Source organism: Chenopodium album, chromosome 4 (genome assembly GCF_948465745.1).
Source record: "Chenopodium album chromosome 4, dcCheAlbu1.1, whole genome shotgun sequence".
NCBI lineage: Eukaryota > Viridiplantae > Streptophyta > Magnoliopsida > Caryophyllales > Amaranthaceae > Chenopodium > Chenopodium album.
Genome location: NC_137837.1, coordinates 79,304,630 through 79,324,647, shown reverse-complemented (window position 1 = coordinate 79,324,647; position 20,018 = coordinate 79,304,630). Strand labels below are relative to the sequence as shown.

Here is a 20,018-nt window from a genome sequence, read left to right as displayed (position 1 = left end):
GAACCATCCAATTTGCCTTTAAACGACTAATTTACCGATTTACAACTTGCACCGATTTACCGGTTAACAACGGCCAATTTAATTAACTTGCATCGAACTCGACTTGAACCGAAATTGACCCAAACCCGTTTTAACCTGTCAAAACCCAAATTTAACCCGACTTGTTATTAACCTGACCTGAATTCAATCCGGCCTGTTCCTAACCCGACCCGAATTTAACCCAACATGTTACAAACCCGACCATAAATAAACCTGACTTGTTATTGACCTGACCCAAATTAAACCCGACTTTTTACTAATTCGACTCGAAATTAACACGACTTGTTATCGACCCGGCCTAATTCAACACAAATTATTTCTGAACTGATTTCAAATCACCTTAAATGCAATTTAGACCACATTATTGTTGATCAAAGCATTTTGTCTAGGGAGACCAAGTCAGTCCAGGCCAGCAAAAGAAAGGAGCATCATCCTCAAATTTAAGAGTTAAACAGTATATATTTGTTTTATGGTCAAAGGAGATAATTATCTTCCTAAATTATAGACTATAGTTCCCTAGTATATTGCCATATATATTATAGTCAAAGGAAATAATTAGCTTGATATATAAAAATGATAATTATCTAATTATAGTTAGTTGAACCCGAATATGACCTGACTTGGAAATGACCCGACTTGATTGTAACCTGCAAATTATTGACTTGAACATAACCCGATTTGAATCCGAGAATGACCCAACCTGATTATAACCTGCAAATTATTGACTTGAACCAAACCCGACTTGAACCCGAGAATGACCCAACTTGAAAATGACCCGACCTGATTGTAACCCGTAAATTATTGACTTGAACCGAACCCGGCTCTAACCCGAGAATGACCTGACCTGATTCTGACCCACAAATTATTGACTTGAACCGAACCCTACTCGAACCCGAGAATTACCCTAACTCATTTTAACCCGTGAAAACCTGAATGAAACCCGACCTATTGTTCACTCGACCCGAATGTAACCCGACCTGTTATTAACCCGACCCAAACCCGATAAGAAATATGACCCGACGTGATCTGACTCAAGCATGACCCAACCCAAAACCGACCCGCATAGATTATGGAATTAATCCGAATTGACCAGACTCGAGTTAATCCAAAACCCGACCCGTTTACCCGAATTGACAGCTCTAGTTAACAAACGTGATAATTAAAAGTCATAAACTCAAAAAACAGAGGAAGTATTAGATTACTCACCATTCCACCAAGAATATATCCAAGGCGAAACCGAGAAACACCGATTGCTTGACGAAATAATACCACTAGACTATTAATCATTCGAAGATTTTGACACAGGGAATTTTCGATTCAATCAAATAAATATACCCGATTTTATTTATACTCTATATACTAAAGTAATCACCAAGAAACACTTGGCATAATATTGTGAAAAACTTTCCCTTCAAAGTGCTTTTTATTATTATTTCTTTTTTCTTTTTGTAAAAGTCTAATAAAAAAAATTATAAAATTAATTTATACTTTTAAAGGATAGACATTAATAAATTTAAATTTCAAAAAAAAAATGTTACATAAATCTTACTTTATATATTTCCGTGCTATGAACCAAAACTAGTTTCTTCATAAATTAATCCAATCTGAATATTTAAAAATACTAATTTTATAATTGAATTAAATTTGTTGGTCATTTTGTAAATTATGATCACTTTGACTAATTAATACGAAATAGAAGTAAAAGAAAAAAATGTCCAAAAATTAGAAATATTAATTGTTTATCTTTTTTCCTATTGTGGTTACTGCGTAGTGTACTAGTGTCCTATTGTTAGTAGAAGTGTAGAACAGATCTCCTGATCTAGTTTAATGCTTCTTAATACACCATTAAATTAAGTTTCTAGGCCATATTATTTTGCCCTGTTTTCGTTTCTTGAGATCTAATTATAAGATTGAGCTAGGTTGCTAGCTCGAAAAAACATCTCTTGTATACTAAGAGTTCAATAAGACAATCACCAACTTCATAGGCGAAGTTTTATTTAATTTGGACATCAAAGAAGCTATCAATAAATACTAGTAATCCATGTGACCGCTGCTACTTCATGCCTTCAAGTCTGGTAAGCATTTGGATGCACATCCGTTCAATATCAACTTGAGAATGATCATTCGATGAATGTACCTTGATCTCAAATAACTTTGGCCACAGCTTTCCAGTTACTACAAAATATTAACACAAACAACAAATATATAGAAAAACCTAAATAAACCCAAAATAACATAAACCTAAAAAACAAAAAGGCGGAAAGAACGTATAGGTGTTTGAAAAAGAACATATAAGTGTTTGACAAAGAACATGTTTGTGTTTGACAAATATGCATTTTACAAAAAGAACGTGATAAAAACTTTATTAAAATTTCATGAAAAATTACACATTAACAGTTTCTAATAGGGTTTAAAATCAGGTAAATTGGCAGTTCCTCAAGACCTACCCCAAATACTAGAATGAGACATGTTTATCAGTTTATAATACTAGCTAGTCTCAGCACAAAACTACGAAGTCCAAAAAATTGGAATTACACAAATCAATACTTATGATTGCTGAAAGTTGAAGGCTTTATTCTTAAAAATCAAAGTCTTATTAGTTAGTAGGCAATTAACTAGGATAAAAGGGAATTATCACTATTTTAACCTCTGCTACTTGTCTAATCGCTGGGCAATTAGATAGCTTCTTTTCAAGGAAGGTAGTTGATTAACAATAGAGTGAGATTCACTAGAAATGTGACGTACAGAATGAAGTGAAAGAAACTCACCAAATATGCGCTTTCCATCACTGTCCCATGCGATGCCATTCAAGACGTCTTCAGATTCCTAGAACAAAGCAATTAATGCACTTATGAGATGGTTATAAGGATGTTGCTAGCTCTAAAAAAGGTCCAAATTCACGGACTAAATCAATATACAAAGTCAACTTGGGTAAAAATTCTAAGACGTACTATTTCACCAGCTGCTTCCAATCTTTCTCTGAAACAGGACAAAGAGGGAAGAATATGAGGTGTGATGGGTTGAAAAACACAAATCATAAGTCGAGAAAAGGGAGAGTGCTAGCTTGAACAAAGAGATAAAGAGAACGGTTGAAAAAAAACCTCAACATGGGAAGAAGGATCCAGCCAAGCACTGTACCATCCTCAGGCGATATTCTTATAATGCAGTCAGTCTGCACAACAAGAACTCAGTCAGTCTGCATATTGATATCTTCATGATTACTGATAAGTAAGCTGAAATTACACTATATTGGACTGATTTCCTGGATGTTAATTAACACGCTACTTATATTTTTATGCATAGTATATCTGCTAACAACATGCTTTCAAGTTCAGGCATCAGTTATTAAGCAAGAGAACTGAAGTAAATTAAGTGAGATACCAGAATAGGAACTTGGGCAAAATAATTACCCGAAAAACATTTGCCCAGACTTCCCCATGAACATACTCCAACTCATTTAGGTAATGTACGTCAAGATCTTTGTATCTGACATTCTGCCTCTTTATCACTGGACAACAAGTATATTGAGTGAGATATACATGCAACTACCTTTTAAATAGATTACTCATTATGTGAAGTTATACTACAGGACATATAGGCAAGGCCGCAGGATGTGAGTATGTGACAACATCAAAGTGAGAGTCGAGCAAACAGATGAATTTTTTTTTTTAAATCAACATATTTTATCTCTATCTATTACAAGATTTACAACTATCAACTTTGAAGGCAATAAGGCATCCTTAACTTTGTGCACACAGGAACACGGCAGCAGCAGCAGAAAGAGGGACAAAAATGAAATCCATCGAATCTATTGAATAAAGAGGATAAAAGTAGCACCTTTCATTGTACGGGGATCTATATGGTATAATGTTGATGAACCATCACTTCCAAACATGATTTTCCCATCAGTTGTCAGTCCCCATCCATCCTTCATTTGGTGATTAAATATTCCTATCTGCAATAAAGCATAAGTATTCTAAGCTTGTAAGTTGTAACTGTTTAATAAGAGATCGAAATTTTTTTTGGTGATTAAATATTCCTATCTGCACTAAAGCATGAGTTCTGTAAGCGTGTAGCGGTTTTGGAAGAAATTAAAAAAATTTCTCGATCAAATTCACAAGTCTCACAGCATCAAAGTTTAGCACCTTCAGTACGAGAGGAGAAGCCCTAGAAATTCCCTTCAGTACTATTAGAAAATTCAGGATGTAGGAAGGTTAGCTTCCCGTAAAATCAATCCAGACAACCCATTCTGTTCAACACTGAGTCTTTCTTTTTTACTTGGTTTAGCCACACCAGAAAAGAGGTCTGGTATTGTAAACTAATCATACATCAGCTTCTCTTAAATTTTTCCACTGCACACCTACTTGGTTATCTCAAATAAAATCCATAATTCTGGAAGTTTCTAGACTTAATGAAGAAAAGCTTCTTCAAAAGATTGCAAATATGAATTTCTGTCCTTGTCAATCAGATTATAATAGAAATTTTCATATACCAATAGAGAAGTTAGGATCTCCAGTGTAGTTCTTATTGTGTTTCTTAGTTTCTATGTCTCCATTACAGAAACAATTGTCACACTATTCAAGTTATAAGTTTCCTGAATAATGATTCAGAATCAAAGACCTTGGAGTGAAGAATTCATCTCGATTCTCTATTCAAACTTAAGAATGCAACTTGGAAAGAGAGGAACAAAACAAATTCATGCTAATTAAAGTTCTATGGAATAGCTTGAGACAAATAGTTATTAAACGATGGTTGTGAGATTAGAGCTTTGAAGTATTCTAACTGAATCATTAATCTTATTGAGATGACAGGTATTAGAGCTAAAATGCTCACAAGACAGTATATAATACAGTAAGTAAAAGTGGAACTCCAGAATTACTGACTTTGCTCAAGGTTGTTCTGTCGTAAATGAAACCAGTGTTCTGATCATAAGTTAGTTGATACAGCCTGCAAAACAGATTGTATAAATAGTTTAAAAAAAAATATAGCTTTTCAAAAATTTAAGAAGCAAATATGTAGGGGGAGGTTCTTTAAAGATCTAAAATCGTACATCAATCAATATCTCAAGTATATAGCAGAGCTGGATGCAACAAGGCTAATTTACTGCTTAACAAATGGTTACATAAATTATCTCTAAACTTGTTAGCTGTGCGAAGGTAATTTGCTCATACAGCAGACTATGATTGAGGTACAAAGTGGTAACCACAGCATCTATGTCAAAAGCTATACAATTATACATGAAAAGTAAATCACAATTGAAACAAGTATTTAATGATACTGTTGGTCCTTAGCTCACACAGCTAAATCAATTGTATGAAATAGTTGCTAGTTAAATGGCAAATTACTCTTTCAATACAAACCTTTCACCAACCAAAGTTAATCCTTCCCCAAAATAAGAAGAAGACATAACCAGAAATGCCTCGACCTATTGAAACCAAGAGAGAATTAGTCAAATGAAACAAAAAACACAAATAGCTGAGTTAAGATTACCAATGCTGAAAATAGTTATAGCTTTAAATTAAAATAGATCTAAATGAACAAATATTGCCAACATTACAAAGAGCTTGTTGGGATCCTTTAATTTGTTTAATTCTCTAGGATCATTTTAAGGAAAATCACAAAGGTGGTCCTATTAAAGAAGCTGTTAGTAACTCCATTCATGCAGAGCACAGTAAAAGTAACAGGAAAAACAATTCTATCAAGTAGTGGCTTTAATATTTGACTGCACATCAGAACATACTTCAGCAAGAGAATGTAGGTAGTAAGCAAAAGGGAAGTACAAGAACTTCAGCATTCTGGAATTGTCTGTGGAGGTACGAGGTATTGGTTTATTGTAACTAGATAGGATTTAAAGTCGGGAGGCTACTTGATCTGGGGTGCAGAGATTGGAGATTAATTAACATGCTCTGATGCTCATGTGGATACAGCCATGTTGGACTAAAGAAGTTCTTCTAAAATTTTGTTGCATTTGTAGGGTAAGCAGGACTGGTTAAAGGTAAGATGATTTCTTCAAGTCCTACCATATAGAGAACCAATCATGGTTATTACTTATTAGTGTTGTTGTAGTTAGGGACATAATAGTTAATGTGAAAGTAAATTGTCCAAAAATAAGATTACCAGAGGAAAATAAGCTAGCTACTAAATTTGTCACATGAAAATTAAGTGTATAACAGATGATTAAGGAGCATGTCTTATTGAAGTAAAATATTCTGCACATTTACTCAACTACCACAATTTAGGCACATAGGAATGTTGAATCTGTTACACCCAAGTTCTCTAGCTAGGCTAAAAGCAAAAATGCGTATGCATAATGTACAGAGTGAACTGGTGTAGAAGCCCTAGAAGGTGTAGGAAAATCTGAGGAATGCATAATGTAGTTGACATGCAGTTTGATCATATTGATCACAACCAGGGATCAGCCACAAGATCTCTTATGTAGGCTATCTTCTTTAACACTAAGCAAGTTTCCATTCTCAAGAGGTTCATATTAATGTAATATAAGTAAGGTCTATAACTCCATATGCATCATTCGCAGTACTAATGACATGTTCTTGTGGTAAGAAAGGAAGATGAGAGGTAGGAAAGAGTGGTAATGGCAGCGGAAGATCAGGTAACAAGTTGAGTAAAGGCTGACAATACGCAGTATATAACTACCAACTATATGAAATTATTAGCCATGGTGAAGATCAGTTGAGATTCATGAAAGTGTGCTGTACCTTTCCAGTTTGTAGATTTACTCTCCTCACTGAAGACTGCAAAGTTCAAAGTCAAGTCAAATAACACAATTAAAATATCAAATACGGAGTATGAAGCTACAAATACTTAGAGACATAGGGCAAACAGTATCAACCAAAAAAAGATCTGATACCAGCATACAAAATTGAATAGCTAGATTTACGAACTACAAGTATAATTCCTTCTTAAATGGAATACTCCAGTACAGAAGCTCAATTTACGACCGTAGGAAAGATGAATCATATAATATCAGGTCTAAGTTGATAAAATACACATAATAATGAGTGTTCATAGCACCACATTTCAGCTGACTGTAAGCATCTAGGATATCGATGAAACACCCCCAAATGAAAAGCAAGAAAATCTGAATGAATTAGAGAGTGTAACATTAGATTCCATTTTATCATACAAAACTCGACATAATGTGAATGACCAAAATCTTATTTATATGAAGAGATCTATAACAACATATGCAAAAACGTTATGAAGCGAAGCAGGAAAAATTCACCTCTCCATATAAACCAGTTGATTCATAAAGAGTGTTATTTCCTTCATATAAAAGTCCCTGAAAAGAAGCACAAAAGTACAATAAACAATAAGTATAAGATTTTGATTAGCACCTCTCCATTGATATACTCTAATTGTTTCAATTCATAAAACAAAGCTTCATATTCTGATAAATCAACTATAAACAATGCAGGCAACAAAAAAAAAAAAAAAAATACTTATTTGATTAACACATATATATCATTTTCTTATAATTTAGCCCAAAAATTGATAAAAGAATCCCAAAATAACCAATTCTTGCATATAGCATGCAAGGTTTTCGACATCTTTCTCCCATCAATCACAGTAGTATGTCTATTTTTCAAGCTAAAATAAAAGCTACTATCTTCCAATTTAGCAACAACCCACATGCACACAACAAATTTGATTATGTAACTAGGACTCGGGTACTCATATCAGACACGGGTACGTGTTTAAGTATTCGACTTGTCTACAAAATTCAACACTAACCATGTCTGGTCTAAATTGACATGTCAAAAGTTCATACCTAAGAGCTAAAATGAAGAGTTCTAGTAACATAAACTAAAAGGACAATTCAATAAAATTATTGATTGATCACATTATCAAAAGAGGGTAATCAGTTATAAAATTCAATTCAGAGCAATGAAAAGAAAACCCATTTTCCACTAACCATGAAAAACTGCAAACAAAAAAAACTAAAAAAAAAAAAAAGAAAATAGAAGAAGACCTCTGTAAAAGCTCTGGGATCATGAGGATACTCATTGACAACTTCAATGGTGTAAATTTGAGGCAATGCTGAGCAGGTGTTCGACGAAATGCCTAAGTGAAGGAGGAAAGAAAATAGCAATGAACGAGAAAGCCATTGACTAGTCATGGCTGAATGACACTATCACTATGACAAGCCTGTACTTGGTATTCAGCTTCTTATTCTGTCCTAGTTATTACCTTGCTTTCATCGGTAATATATTTTACAAAATATAACATGTTACAATAATAAAAACGATACCAAGAAATAATAATATTATCGTATCCTTATTATACCAAAGATAACATAATACATAGTATTTTATTATACCTAAGATAATACTTCGTATGATATAATTAAGATAAATAACATTAACATCTTGATCAAACTCCGAAAGACCGAAACAAATGAGTGAAGACTGAAGATTGAGCTTCATTACTACGTGTGTGTTTGACTGTTTGCCTAAACATGTTCAAGTCGGTCGTTTAGCGTTTATTACTACGGGTCATGTTATTTTTCAAGTTCCAACCAAATATTTATTTTTCTTTAAACCACGAAGTATTACGAACTAGGTCAAATTGGTTATCGGTTGATATCAATTCCATTTTTGACATGTTTGGACAAAATTACAAAACAAAAGGAATCAAACAACAATCAAAAGGAGAATCAATCCATGAATAAAAAGATTTGTACTTGTTGATCATTTAATTTTACAAAATTTGTAACTACCCGTCTACCCTTTGTGTGATTGTGTATATATTAGGTTGCAATATACTCTATAATTTGTATTGCCCTTGTATTTTATTCGGGCAAAATAAAAAATAAAAATAAAAAGAAATTTGGACTGTTTGATTTAATTTTGACAAGAATTTATATATGTTTTACGTTATGATTTTGTCTATGTGAGACCGTGAGGTCTCTTACTCGTAATAAAGAAATGCAATTATTAATATTGACAAGCACTATGGAATTGACACATATATTGGTTTGTTGGGGAAATTAAGTGTCAGTAATTGCTATTTTCATTTCTTGATAAAATTAGCAATTATTGATACTTAATTTCCCCAACAAACCAATATAGGTGTCAATTTCATAGTGCTCATGATTCTTATGGTTGGATTAAAAATATAGTTATATAGAAATGGAATTGGTTTCTTGTCTACTTGTTGGCTCTTTAAAAAACATGATTACTCAGGATACATATATTAGTACGGAGTAGTAAAGATTTAAAATCACTAAAAATTAATTACTTTCAGCTTTACTACTTGTCGTCTTAACATTCTTTCAATCTTACCCACTAGGTCAAGATTTCCATTAATTATAGACGGGTTATTATAACAGTGGTACGGAGTAGCAATTAATTTTCATTGTTTGAGTATTCAATATTCTGTTTAGAAGTTTAAACCAAGTGTCCAATGTATTAACTCAAGAATGTCACCAACCTCACAACACCAAACTATTATTATAAGATTATATGATTATAAGTTTATAACAATGTATTATAGCGTGTATTAGCATACAACGTAGACGACATATGATTATGTTATTACTAAACTATAGCAACTGGAGTAATAAATATAGTTGACATCCACGATACATGATGTTGCATTGGCAATATTGCAATAGGCATGTAAGTAAAATGTCACTCAATAATTAGTGCTTTAATTCCTTTTAATTAAAGCCAGTGTTATACAGTGAGTAATAAAGTTGTATGAATAATTGTGTTACAGTACTGGTACTTGTTACAATAAGACCTTAATTATCTTCTAGACTAAAAACGTTTCTTTTGAAACTATTTACACCTTGTTTTCTAGCTTAGGGAAAAATATTTTCCTTGTCACGTCTCTTGTGTCTCTCATTATTGTGATTGAAAGACTATTGCACCAATGATGTACAGTAGAACAATTATTGTGATGGTACAACGATAGTCAAACAAAATTTAATGTCACCTGTTGTTAAGTTTGATTATTGCATGCTTAATAAAGTACTCCCTCCGTCCCAAAAAGAACGACCCATTTAGGTTGATTACGCGGATATTAAGGAAGTTAAGTAAAAAGAAGTAAAAGTATATTGGAAATATAAATTTATATGGGGTTTGTAAAAAAATAGAGAGAGAAAGTAATAAAATAACATGGAAAATCAAATTTTTATAAGGGGAAGCTAATTTTGCACAAATATTGTTGCAAATTGGTGGTGTTTTAATGCAAATGGGTCATTCTTTTTGGGATAAAGTTTTGGCCAAATGGGTCGTTCTTTTTGGGACGGAGGGAGTATGGTTGATCTAAATTATCTTGTATTCTAGATTCTAGAATATGCATGCATGGGAGCTAGAGATTGCTAACACCACTTGACCACCCCATCTAGCTAACACCTCAACAATACAATTAATGAAACCTTATCATCTCGTAGTCCACAACCACCAAAGGTAACATAGGCTCACCCATAGCAGACGCGAATTAATTCCACTTTGAAGAAGGGGGGAATTAGATTTGAACCTGTGAACTCTATGTCACGTTGGCTCTGATACCATATTAGTGGACTATCTCAACCAAAAACTTAAACTAATAGTTGAGACCTAAGAATATGTTTTATACCCGAGGAAGTAGTAAGGGAGGTTAGTTATGCATTTGCAAATGCATAACAAACACTAAAATATTAAAAAACACATGGGGATGAGAGAAAGGAGGAGAGAGATGGGTAAGTGAGGCTATTTTTTAAATGTACCGTTAAAAACTTAGATAGTATTATTGACTATGTAGTAATACTATTTTTACCGTAGTGATACTATTTCTACACGTAGTGAGTACCACTGAATGAATATATAATACTAATACATACATAAATAGTACCACTGAAATGTTTAATGATATCATTTAATCATCTAGTGATATAATTAATCACCCAGTGACACTACTCTAAATTTAGAAATGCATTTACGTAAAATAACCCCATGCTCCTCGTTATACATTTACTCATACATAACTAACCTCGTAACCTCCCTTTGAAATGCCTCTTTTATACTCTATCACTAAAAATATACGCATGCATATCACGACATACGGGGCCACGGGCATATGCCTTGCAGAGTTGCAGCCTTGTTCGATAACAACGAGGTCTTGATCGCTTTGTGATTCATTTGGAAAAAAATTTAAAAAACATATATCTTGTACGATGACTATTAATCCAAGGTTCTTAATTACAAATTTTTTTACTAAAGGGGGTAGTTTGATAATATCAAATCGTTTATTCAGGATACAACTTAGTGATTTCACGTGCTAGGATTCTAGGAATGGATGATCTAGGCTGCTTAGAGTCATATCGTTTTTATATTAGAGTTTTTACTCAACTTTTATTTTAAACTAGATAAAGTCCTTGCGATAGAATTTTTAAAAATAATATATATATGTATATATATTTATGTACTAAAATTTGTTATATATTTAGATAAAGTTCCTGATATCAAAAAATAATATTTTATATTTAATTAATTTAAACTGGAAAATCACATTTGCCAATTTTGCTTTAGTGTCATTTAAATTATTTAATTCTAAAAGAAATTAATAATCTCATACTTAATTGTCTACAATTAAAATTTATTATCCTACATGGCGCGCTGAAAAAATTAAATCCTACGTGGCTCTCTAAAAATTTGGGAAAAAAAACTCCCTTTATATATATATAATAGGTTAGTCCCGTGTCATGCACGGTAATTTTCAATAACTATATTTAAAATTAACAAATGATGTTAGAATATTATTTTCCATATTTTTTGCTTAAGTTTAATAGTTTATTGTTGTCAATATATTTATTTTGAAAAGATACATTAAATCTTCAATTATACTTTGTATGTAATTATTACCTTATAAATATGAGAAAATTGTGAAAAGGACCTTTTAAATAATCGACTTTTTGAAAAAGGGCCTTTTAAATGAAAACTTGTGAAAAAAGGACCTTTTAAGTTATATTTTGTTTGTATAGGGTACTTGTGTGACCTTGCGAGGTGGTCAATCTCGGAGCTCCGGCGTTCACTATCACATATTAGTCACATGACTTATTTTCAAATTAAAAAAAAAAAAATCCCCCTTTTCCCGACCTTCGTGAGAATATTGTATGAAAGAGTTAAGTCGTGACTAATAAGTGATAGTTAACCCCGAAGCTCCAGTGTTGACCGCCATGCAAACTCACTCAAGTACTCCATTAAAACAAAATATAACTTAAAAGGTCTTTTTTCACAAATTTTCACTTAAAAGGTCCTTTTTCAAAAAGTCGACCACTTAAAAAGTCCTTTTTTACAATTTTCTCTATAAATATATATATGTAAAAAGATTTATTTTTGAAATTGAATTTTTTTCCAAAAAATAAAATAAAATAAAACTAAGGACACACTAGGAGATGACACGTGTCATTGCTGGTATGTTTTTTAGTATATATAATTATTATTGATCTTTTAGTGTATATATATATATATGGTAAAGCAATTGCATTCACAAGATTAATATATTCAATCATATATTCATATCATATTATAATTTTTTTTAAAAACATTTTATTTTAATCACAATGTTAGACTTTAATTTTACAACATTTCAATACAGATTTTAACTTTTACTAGTAATATTTTAGATTACATTAAAAAAAATACAGTTTGTCTTGTGTGTGGCTAGCCACACCATGTGGCCACTTATAAATGAACAAAGTAACTCTTATAATACTGACTATGTAACCCTTGTAATACTGATTAAGTAATACCTATAACACTAATAATCGAGTAACCTTATAACATTGACGAAGTAACCCCTTTAACACTGATCAAGTAACGTAACCCTTATTACATAAACAAAGTAACCCTTGCCGCACGGTATGGCCAACCACGTATAAGACTTTGTGAAAAAAATATTAATATTTTCAGATATTACATAATTATATAATGTGGGGTGGTTGTACAAAGTAAAGAGTAGCTACAATCAAGCTTACAACTAGTATAAATACTCTTGCCTTCACTCCTCACTCCTCACTCCTCACTCACTAACTCTTGAATCTTGTCTTCATAATTCTTAGTCTTCTGCCAAAGATGGCCATGCTTTTCGGGCTGCCCCGGTTGCTATTACATGCAATTTTCTTGGTAAGCAATAAATTCATCTATACTAAATAATACTTTATTCATTCAGTCTATTTTATATTTCCCAATACACAACACACGCATAATTTTAATCATTGTTATTTTTATTATCTATAAATTCTAATTAAGAATTTGACATTTTGAAAGTATATATATCCAGATGAATTTGCAAACAGGCCATGGATCAGTCATCTATGTATATAGTGATAGAGTAGAACTTATTCCTGGGCCTCAACCATCAGCTTAAGCTTTTGGTTGAGATGGTCCGTTAACATGGTTCGTATCAGAGCCAGTGTGACACATTGGTCACGAGTTCGAATCTCATTCACCCTCCACTTTCAAGTGGAATATTAAGCGTTGGGTATGAGGACGACCCATGCTGCATTCGAACATGATAGAGTATAAAACATATTCTTAGGCCTCAACCATCATCGACCCATGCTGCATTCGGACATGATAGAGTATAAAACATATTCTTAGGCCTCAATCATCATCACAATATTATACAGTACTATAATGTGATCTTATTAGATAATATTCTCGTATTAATATGAATGTAATTAAAATGAATTTTGATTATACACTTAAAAAAAAAATGAATCATATGATTAGATGATTAACATGGTCCCTAAACACTATGACAATTATTTCTTTTTTGAGGAAGGGGTATGTATGTATATTAATTCATTTTTCTGTAGTAATTGTTCAAAATAAAATATAATTTGCATATGAAATCTTGAGTGTCATTTCATAAAAATTGGTTTTATTAATCTCAAATTTGACCGGTTCACTAAAATAAATATCAAATATCTGTTATGTTTCAATAATCCCTAATATTCTTCGTTTTGTTTTGGATTGCACCTAGTCAAGTTCCTCTATTTTTTTTTTTTTTTTGAAACAAGTCAAGTTCCTCTAATTTATTATGATAGATCCTTTTTATTTATTGTATTATTATTTTTTTCAGCTTGTTTTTCTAGCATTTCATGCATCAAGCTGTGAACAAGAGGACTACTGGCAGATGAAGCTACCAAAAGTCCCTATGCCACAAGCTATTAAGGATAATCTATTTCATCCTAAAGGTTGCTTTAATTATAGCTCATTTAATTTATTTTTCTAGTGTGTTTTGTGTTTGATTGGGAAGAAATCATTTTCAAGTGTATAATTAAGTGTCACGAAAAAATGGCTTTTTTAAAGTAATAATAAATAAATTGTTTCTTTTATACTTCATTGTGAAGTTTAAAAATTGATTTCTATCAAATATGTTGTATATTTATCCATTATTTTTAGATGAAATACTTTAAAATTTACATTATATTATTGATACAAATTGATCTATTGTTTTTTTGGTATTTTACCCGATTCACCATTTGGGCTAATCCGGATTCAGGGATCAATTGTGGGTGGTTAGGTTTCAATCCCCTCCCAATTATTGTTGCGGGAGATTGAACACAGATTCTCCCTACCAAGTGTAGTCTCAATCTGTCAATCACCACTACACCAACATGCAATTGGTACAAATTAATCTATTATTGATACAAATTATATTGATCTACAGATAAGATGTCTATGATGACTCCAAGCATTGAGACAAAGGATAAGGCCGCTCATGGGTAATTACTCTAATTAAATAACATTTTTATTTGTTGTCGTTAACTACTCCATAATCCATATATAGTTTACTAATTAACAAGTACACCTTTTAGTAAACTGAAAAAAAAAAAAGTAAAATGTTTTTGTTTTTTTCATAAGACATACTTTCTTCCTACTTTTTTACTCTGTAGTTTACACATGTTGAATCCTGAAACTATGCATAAACTCTAATCTAATTACCTTTCATGATTTACAGTTATATGATAAAACATTTTCATAAATGGGATCTTTAGAACTGTCTCACTTTATATCTTCATAAATCACTTTTTTATATATATGATTTTTACTTATTGATAATTAAAAATATTAATCACTAACTTATGCTATAATTTGGTTACACAACAAAAGTGAAAAAATATAATAGTACATGTCAACAAAAAAAAAAAATAGAGAAATTATTGTAATAAAGCAAATATGAGTATCTGCTCCTGAGCTGTGCTGTTATCTAACTAATTTACGGAGTATTAAAAGGCATTCATAAAAACGCCCACATGTCACGTAAACTCCCCACTCTACGTCACGTGTCACGTCACTCACTAAAGGATGTGTATTGAACTTATCTGAACTTATTAGACCTTATTTAAACTTTATTTAGTTGTAATTTGTACTTGGGTAATCCTTATCAAAACTTATTAAACCTAAACTGAACTAATCTGAACTTAATTGAACTTATTACACCTGAAATAAGTTTAAATAAGGTGAACAGAACAGACCCTTAACTACTCATAATGCCACGGTGGTTCTCCCTTCCATTTGTTTTCATCACATGTCATACACTTATAATAAAAAATAAAGGAAAATTTGCAAATTGCAGCCATTTGAAGTTCGTATTTTGCAAATTGCAGTCATTTTTTTTTTTTTTTTGCAAATTGCAGCCCAAAAGTTCGTATAAATTGTAAGTTGCAGCCCGATTTAATTTTTTCATCGGTTTACATGTTGAAAAATCTTCGGCTAAGGTTTTAGGGGTCATTTTAGCCCTTAGGGACCCGAATTGAGCTCGGAATTAGCAAAAAAATAACGTAAGTATCTCGTTTTGCGTAACAAAAATGTATCGATTTGTGGGAAACTGTAAATATAAGACACTTACGTTATTTTTTTGCTGATTCCGAGCTCAATTCGGGTCCCTAAGGGCTAAAATGACCCCTAAAACCTTAACCGAAGATTTTTCAACATGTAAACCGATGAAAAAATTGAATCGGGCTGCAATTTACAATTTATACGAACGTTTGGGCTGCAATTTGCAAAAAAAAAATTTAAATGGCTGCAATTTGCAAAATACGAACTTTAAATGGCTGCAATTTGCAAAGTTTCCAAAAATAAATATAAAAAGGTTCTCTACAAGATTCACACACATTCTCTAATTCTACAACTAAGTGTCTTACCACCAAGCTATATGGTTAGCCAACCGGGGAGTCACTCAAGACACCGGAATATTATTATTAGAGTCAGTTCCTTTAGAGCTTAGTAGAATTTTGGCGGAGGATGCTAGGGGAGTGGCTTTACCACGCTTAGTACCGTCTTATGGCCTGTTCTCATAGACTGAACTCAACTGAGTTGAATTGAACTAAATTGAAATGAAATGAACATTTTATAAGAGAAGGAAATTAGGAGCTGAATTGAATTGAACTAAACTGAACTGCAACTGAAAATAAACGTATGAAAACAGGCCCTTAGTCTAGCTAAGCTTAGTTTGTAGTAGTTGTTTTTTGCTTTTGTTCTGCCTTTTATTTTGTTTTGTATTTCTTCCTGGAATATTTTCCTCATTTGGATATAAAAAGAAAAAAAAAATGAATACAAAATATTCAAATGACAATATGAACAACAAATTTAATTATAAGAAAATTGAATCATAAATTACAATGTATATTAATTATCAGTTCCATATAACAATTTGGGGCATCGCCCAGATCCAAAGCCTAGTTAATAATTCAGGGCATAGCTTTGTAGTACGAAGTATTCCCTCCATTTCAAAATGATGTTCCTGTTTCGTAAATCGATGCAAATTTTTACCCAACTTTGATGACAAATATCACACTAGCAAAAATTATAAAAGTTAGATATATATTAATAATCTACTCACCAAGACGAATCAAACTACATCTCACATGACTATATTTGTTCTTAATTATAGATTAAGAGAAATTTAAAAGATTCTCTCTTTCTTAAAAAAAGTCAAAGATTCCAAACAAGAACATCATTGTGGAACATCATATTTTATGTCTTTGTTTCTTTATTATACCATACTTGTTAAAAATCTACACTCATTAACTACTTCACTGACACCATTATACAATATGTTAAAACATAGGCTAAGAGTTTAATTATGTAAGCATAAATCCACAAATTTCTAAAAATGATAATATAAAGTTGGAGTTATTTTTAGCAAATTACAGATTATTGTTCAATGTCACTTATAATTTCAATTCATCATTCCGACTGAGCACTTTAAGAATTGAAATATTGCCATTTGCTTCGACATACTCTTACAATGGGGAAATAATTTTTACAGAGTTTTTTGTTATTAGTTGTGAAAAATTTAGCTAAACAACATATATACTTGTAACTACTTTTTATACTTATATTTAATATGATCGTTTATTTTCTCCTTCAACATTTTAAGCTATATATCTTATGGGCATGCAAGTGTAATTTTGCAAATCTAACTTATAAAATTTCTGATTTTTCTTCAATGTCTTTATATAGCAACGATGTAGATAAGGCAAAGAAAACTGGTATAGACCAACCTTACACTGTCTGGGGATGGAATTACAACACAGAGAGCGCCAATAAAGAGAAGGTGAAAGAAGCAGACAAGCCATTGTCTTTTGAGACCAACACCAAGAAAACTGGTATAGACCAACCTTACAATGTGTGGGGATGGAATTACAACACAGACAGCGCCAATAAAGAGAAGGTGAAAGAAGCAGACAAGCCATTGTCTATTGAGACCAACACCAAGAAAACTGGTATAGACCAACCTTACACTGTGTGGGGATGGAATTACAACACAGACAGCGCCAATAAAGAGAAGGTGAAAGAAGCAGACAAGCCATTGTCTATTGAGACCAACACAAAGAAAACTGGTATAGACCAACCTTACACTGTATGGGGATGGAATTACAACACAAACAACGCCAATAAAGAGAAGGTGAAAGAAGCAGACAAGCCATTGTCTATTGAGACCAACACAAAGAAAACTGGTATAGACCAACCTTACACTGTCTGGGGATGGAATTACAACACAAACAACGCCAATAAAGAGAAGGTGAAAGAAGCAGACAAGCCATTGTCTATTGAGACCAACACCAAGAAAACTGGTATAGACCAACCTTACACTGTGTGGGGATGGAATTACAACACAGACAACGCCAATAAAGAGAAGGTGAAAGAAGCAGACAAGCCATTGTCTATTGAGACCAACGCAAAGAAAACTGGTATAGACCAACCTTACACTGTGTGGGGATGGAATTACAACACAGACAACGCCAATAAAGAGAAGGTGAAAGAAGCAGACAAGCCATTGTCTATTGAGACCAACACAAAGAAAACTGGTATAGACCAACCTTACACTGTATGGGGATGGAATTACAACACAAACAACGCCAATAAAGAGAAGGTGAAAGAAGCAGACAAGCCATTGTCTATTGAGACCAACACAAAGAAAACTGGTATAGACCAACCTTACACTGTATGGGGATGGAATTACAACACAAACAGCGCCAATAAAGAGAAGGTGAAAGAAGCAGACAAGATATTCACCATGGACACTAGCACAAAAAAAGCTGGTATGAAGCAGACTGACACTGTCATGGGTTGGAAATACAACGCAGACAATGGTAAAAGAGAAAAGGTTGGTCATGAAGTAAGTGTTGGATCAGTTTTTTTCATCGAGAAAAGCTTGCGCCTTGGAGACATGTTAAAGCATGATTTTCAAAAGACACCAAGTGTTCCTTTCTTGCCTAAGCACATTGCTAAATCCATCCCTTTTTCGGAGGATAAATTCACAGAAATATTAAATTTATTTTCAATAAAACCTGGATCTGTAGAAGCCACGGGAATTAAAGGAACCCTTGACGTATGTCTACATAGACCAAAGGTGGAAAAGGAAAACAGGTACTATACTACTCTTTAACAGGGCTTAATATAATTACCCTTACATCAAATTAAATTTATCTTATGTAAAAGTATCAATACAACAAGTTCCAATTATCTAAATTTATGAAGGGTTAATTACCAAAATTAATGCTAACTATTTGCAATTTTATTGGTTCATTATTTTGTGGAGGATCATTGATACTAATAAGCAATTACTATGACAGGACTTGTGCCCAATCCATGGAAGATGTTGTAGATTTTGTTGTAAGGGAGCTAGGGTCGAACGATGTTGAATTAAGAATGATGAAGAACGATATTGAGGTGCCTAAAGGCATACAAGACTACGTGATAACAAAAGTAAAGAAGTTGGTTGTACCGGGCAATACTGCAGCCGCATGCCATAGAATGAGCTACCCTTACGTCGTGTACTATTGTCACCACCAACAAGACATTGGTCATTACGACGTAACTTTGGTTAGCCCAACCTCTGGTAACGCCATCCAAACCACCGCCGTATGCCACTATGACACATATGCTTGGAAGCCTAATGTCCCAGCCCTTCAATACCTCGGGATCCGCCCTGGTGATGCCCCGGTCTGTCATTTCTCTGCCATAAATGATATGTTTTGGAGTCTCAAAGCTAACTCCAAGTCTCTCGACATGGTTGTGTAAAATGAATAATGTTATGCATGAATGTGTACCATGTGTAACGCATGTAACTTAAATAATAGCGTAGCATGGTGTAGGACTCTTGGATGGTATATATGATATACTATCCATGCATGCAACTTACAAGCTACGAGTACGTAGTATGTATTGTAGGTTGTGCTTGTATTCTACTTTTAAAAAGTATTCTACTTTTAAAAAATCTTATTATCCTACTTCATTGTAACTATATACGCATGCACGTACAAACATTTCTTATCTACTTCCTCCGTTGTTGATATATTTAATTTAGGCACACATCTTAAGAAGAGGAGGGGAGAGGAGAGAGAGTGAGAGAATGATAAAGCAAACGGGATAATTAGTAATTACAAAGTATAATTTTTACCCAAAAATAAAACGTGTCAATAACTTCCAAAAAGTTGCCGGCTCGTAACGGCTATG

At 32.7% G+C, this 20,018-nt stretch overlaps 2 protein-coding genes and 1 long non-coding RNA gene across 3 annotated transcripts; 2 read left to right on the top strand and 1 right to left on the bottom strand.

Annotated features, from left to right (window-relative positions):
• Window positions 1-1,889: 1,889 nt before the first annotated feature.
• On the bottom strand, window positions 1,890-8,189 carry LOC145627462 (glutaminyl-peptide cyclotransferase-like). Its single transcript, XM_081679848.1, has 11 exons — window positions 8,030-8,189; window positions 7,283-7,339; window positions 6,756-6,791; window positions 5,400-5,464; window positions 4,923-4,986; window positions 3,877-3,994; window positions 3,450-3,547; window positions 3,141-3,211; window positions 2,991-3,018; window positions 2,808-2,865; window positions 1,890-2,214 (listed from the first exon to the last, which is right to left on the bottom strand). Exons 1-11 carry the CDS (start codon window positions 8,174-8,176, stop codon window positions 2,093-2,095), a joined length of 864 nt encoding a protein of 287 aa, XP_081535974.1. The 5' UTR covers window positions 8,177-8,189; the 3' UTR covers window positions 1,890-2,092.
• Window positions 8,190-13,044: 4,855 nt separating this feature from the next.
• On the top strand, window positions 13,045-14,871 carry LOC145627460 (uncharacterized). Its single transcript, XR_014111394.1, has 3 exons — window positions 13,045-13,169; window positions 14,131-14,245; window positions 14,722-14,871. It is a non-coding gene; the product is annotated as an uncharacterized LOC145627460 (long non-coding RNA).
• Window positions 14,872-17,505: 2,634 nt separating this feature from the next.
• On the top strand, window positions 17,506-19,760 carry LOC145628318 (uncharacterized). The gene is made up of 2 exons (XM_081680602.1): window positions 17,506-18,929; window positions 19,136-19,760. Exons 1-2 carry the CDS (start codon window positions 17,506-17,508, stop codon window positions 19,581-19,583), a joined length of 1,872 nt encoding a protein of 623 aa, XP_081536728.1. The 3' UTR covers window positions 19,584-19,760.
• Window positions 19,761-20,018: the final 258 nt, after the last annotated feature.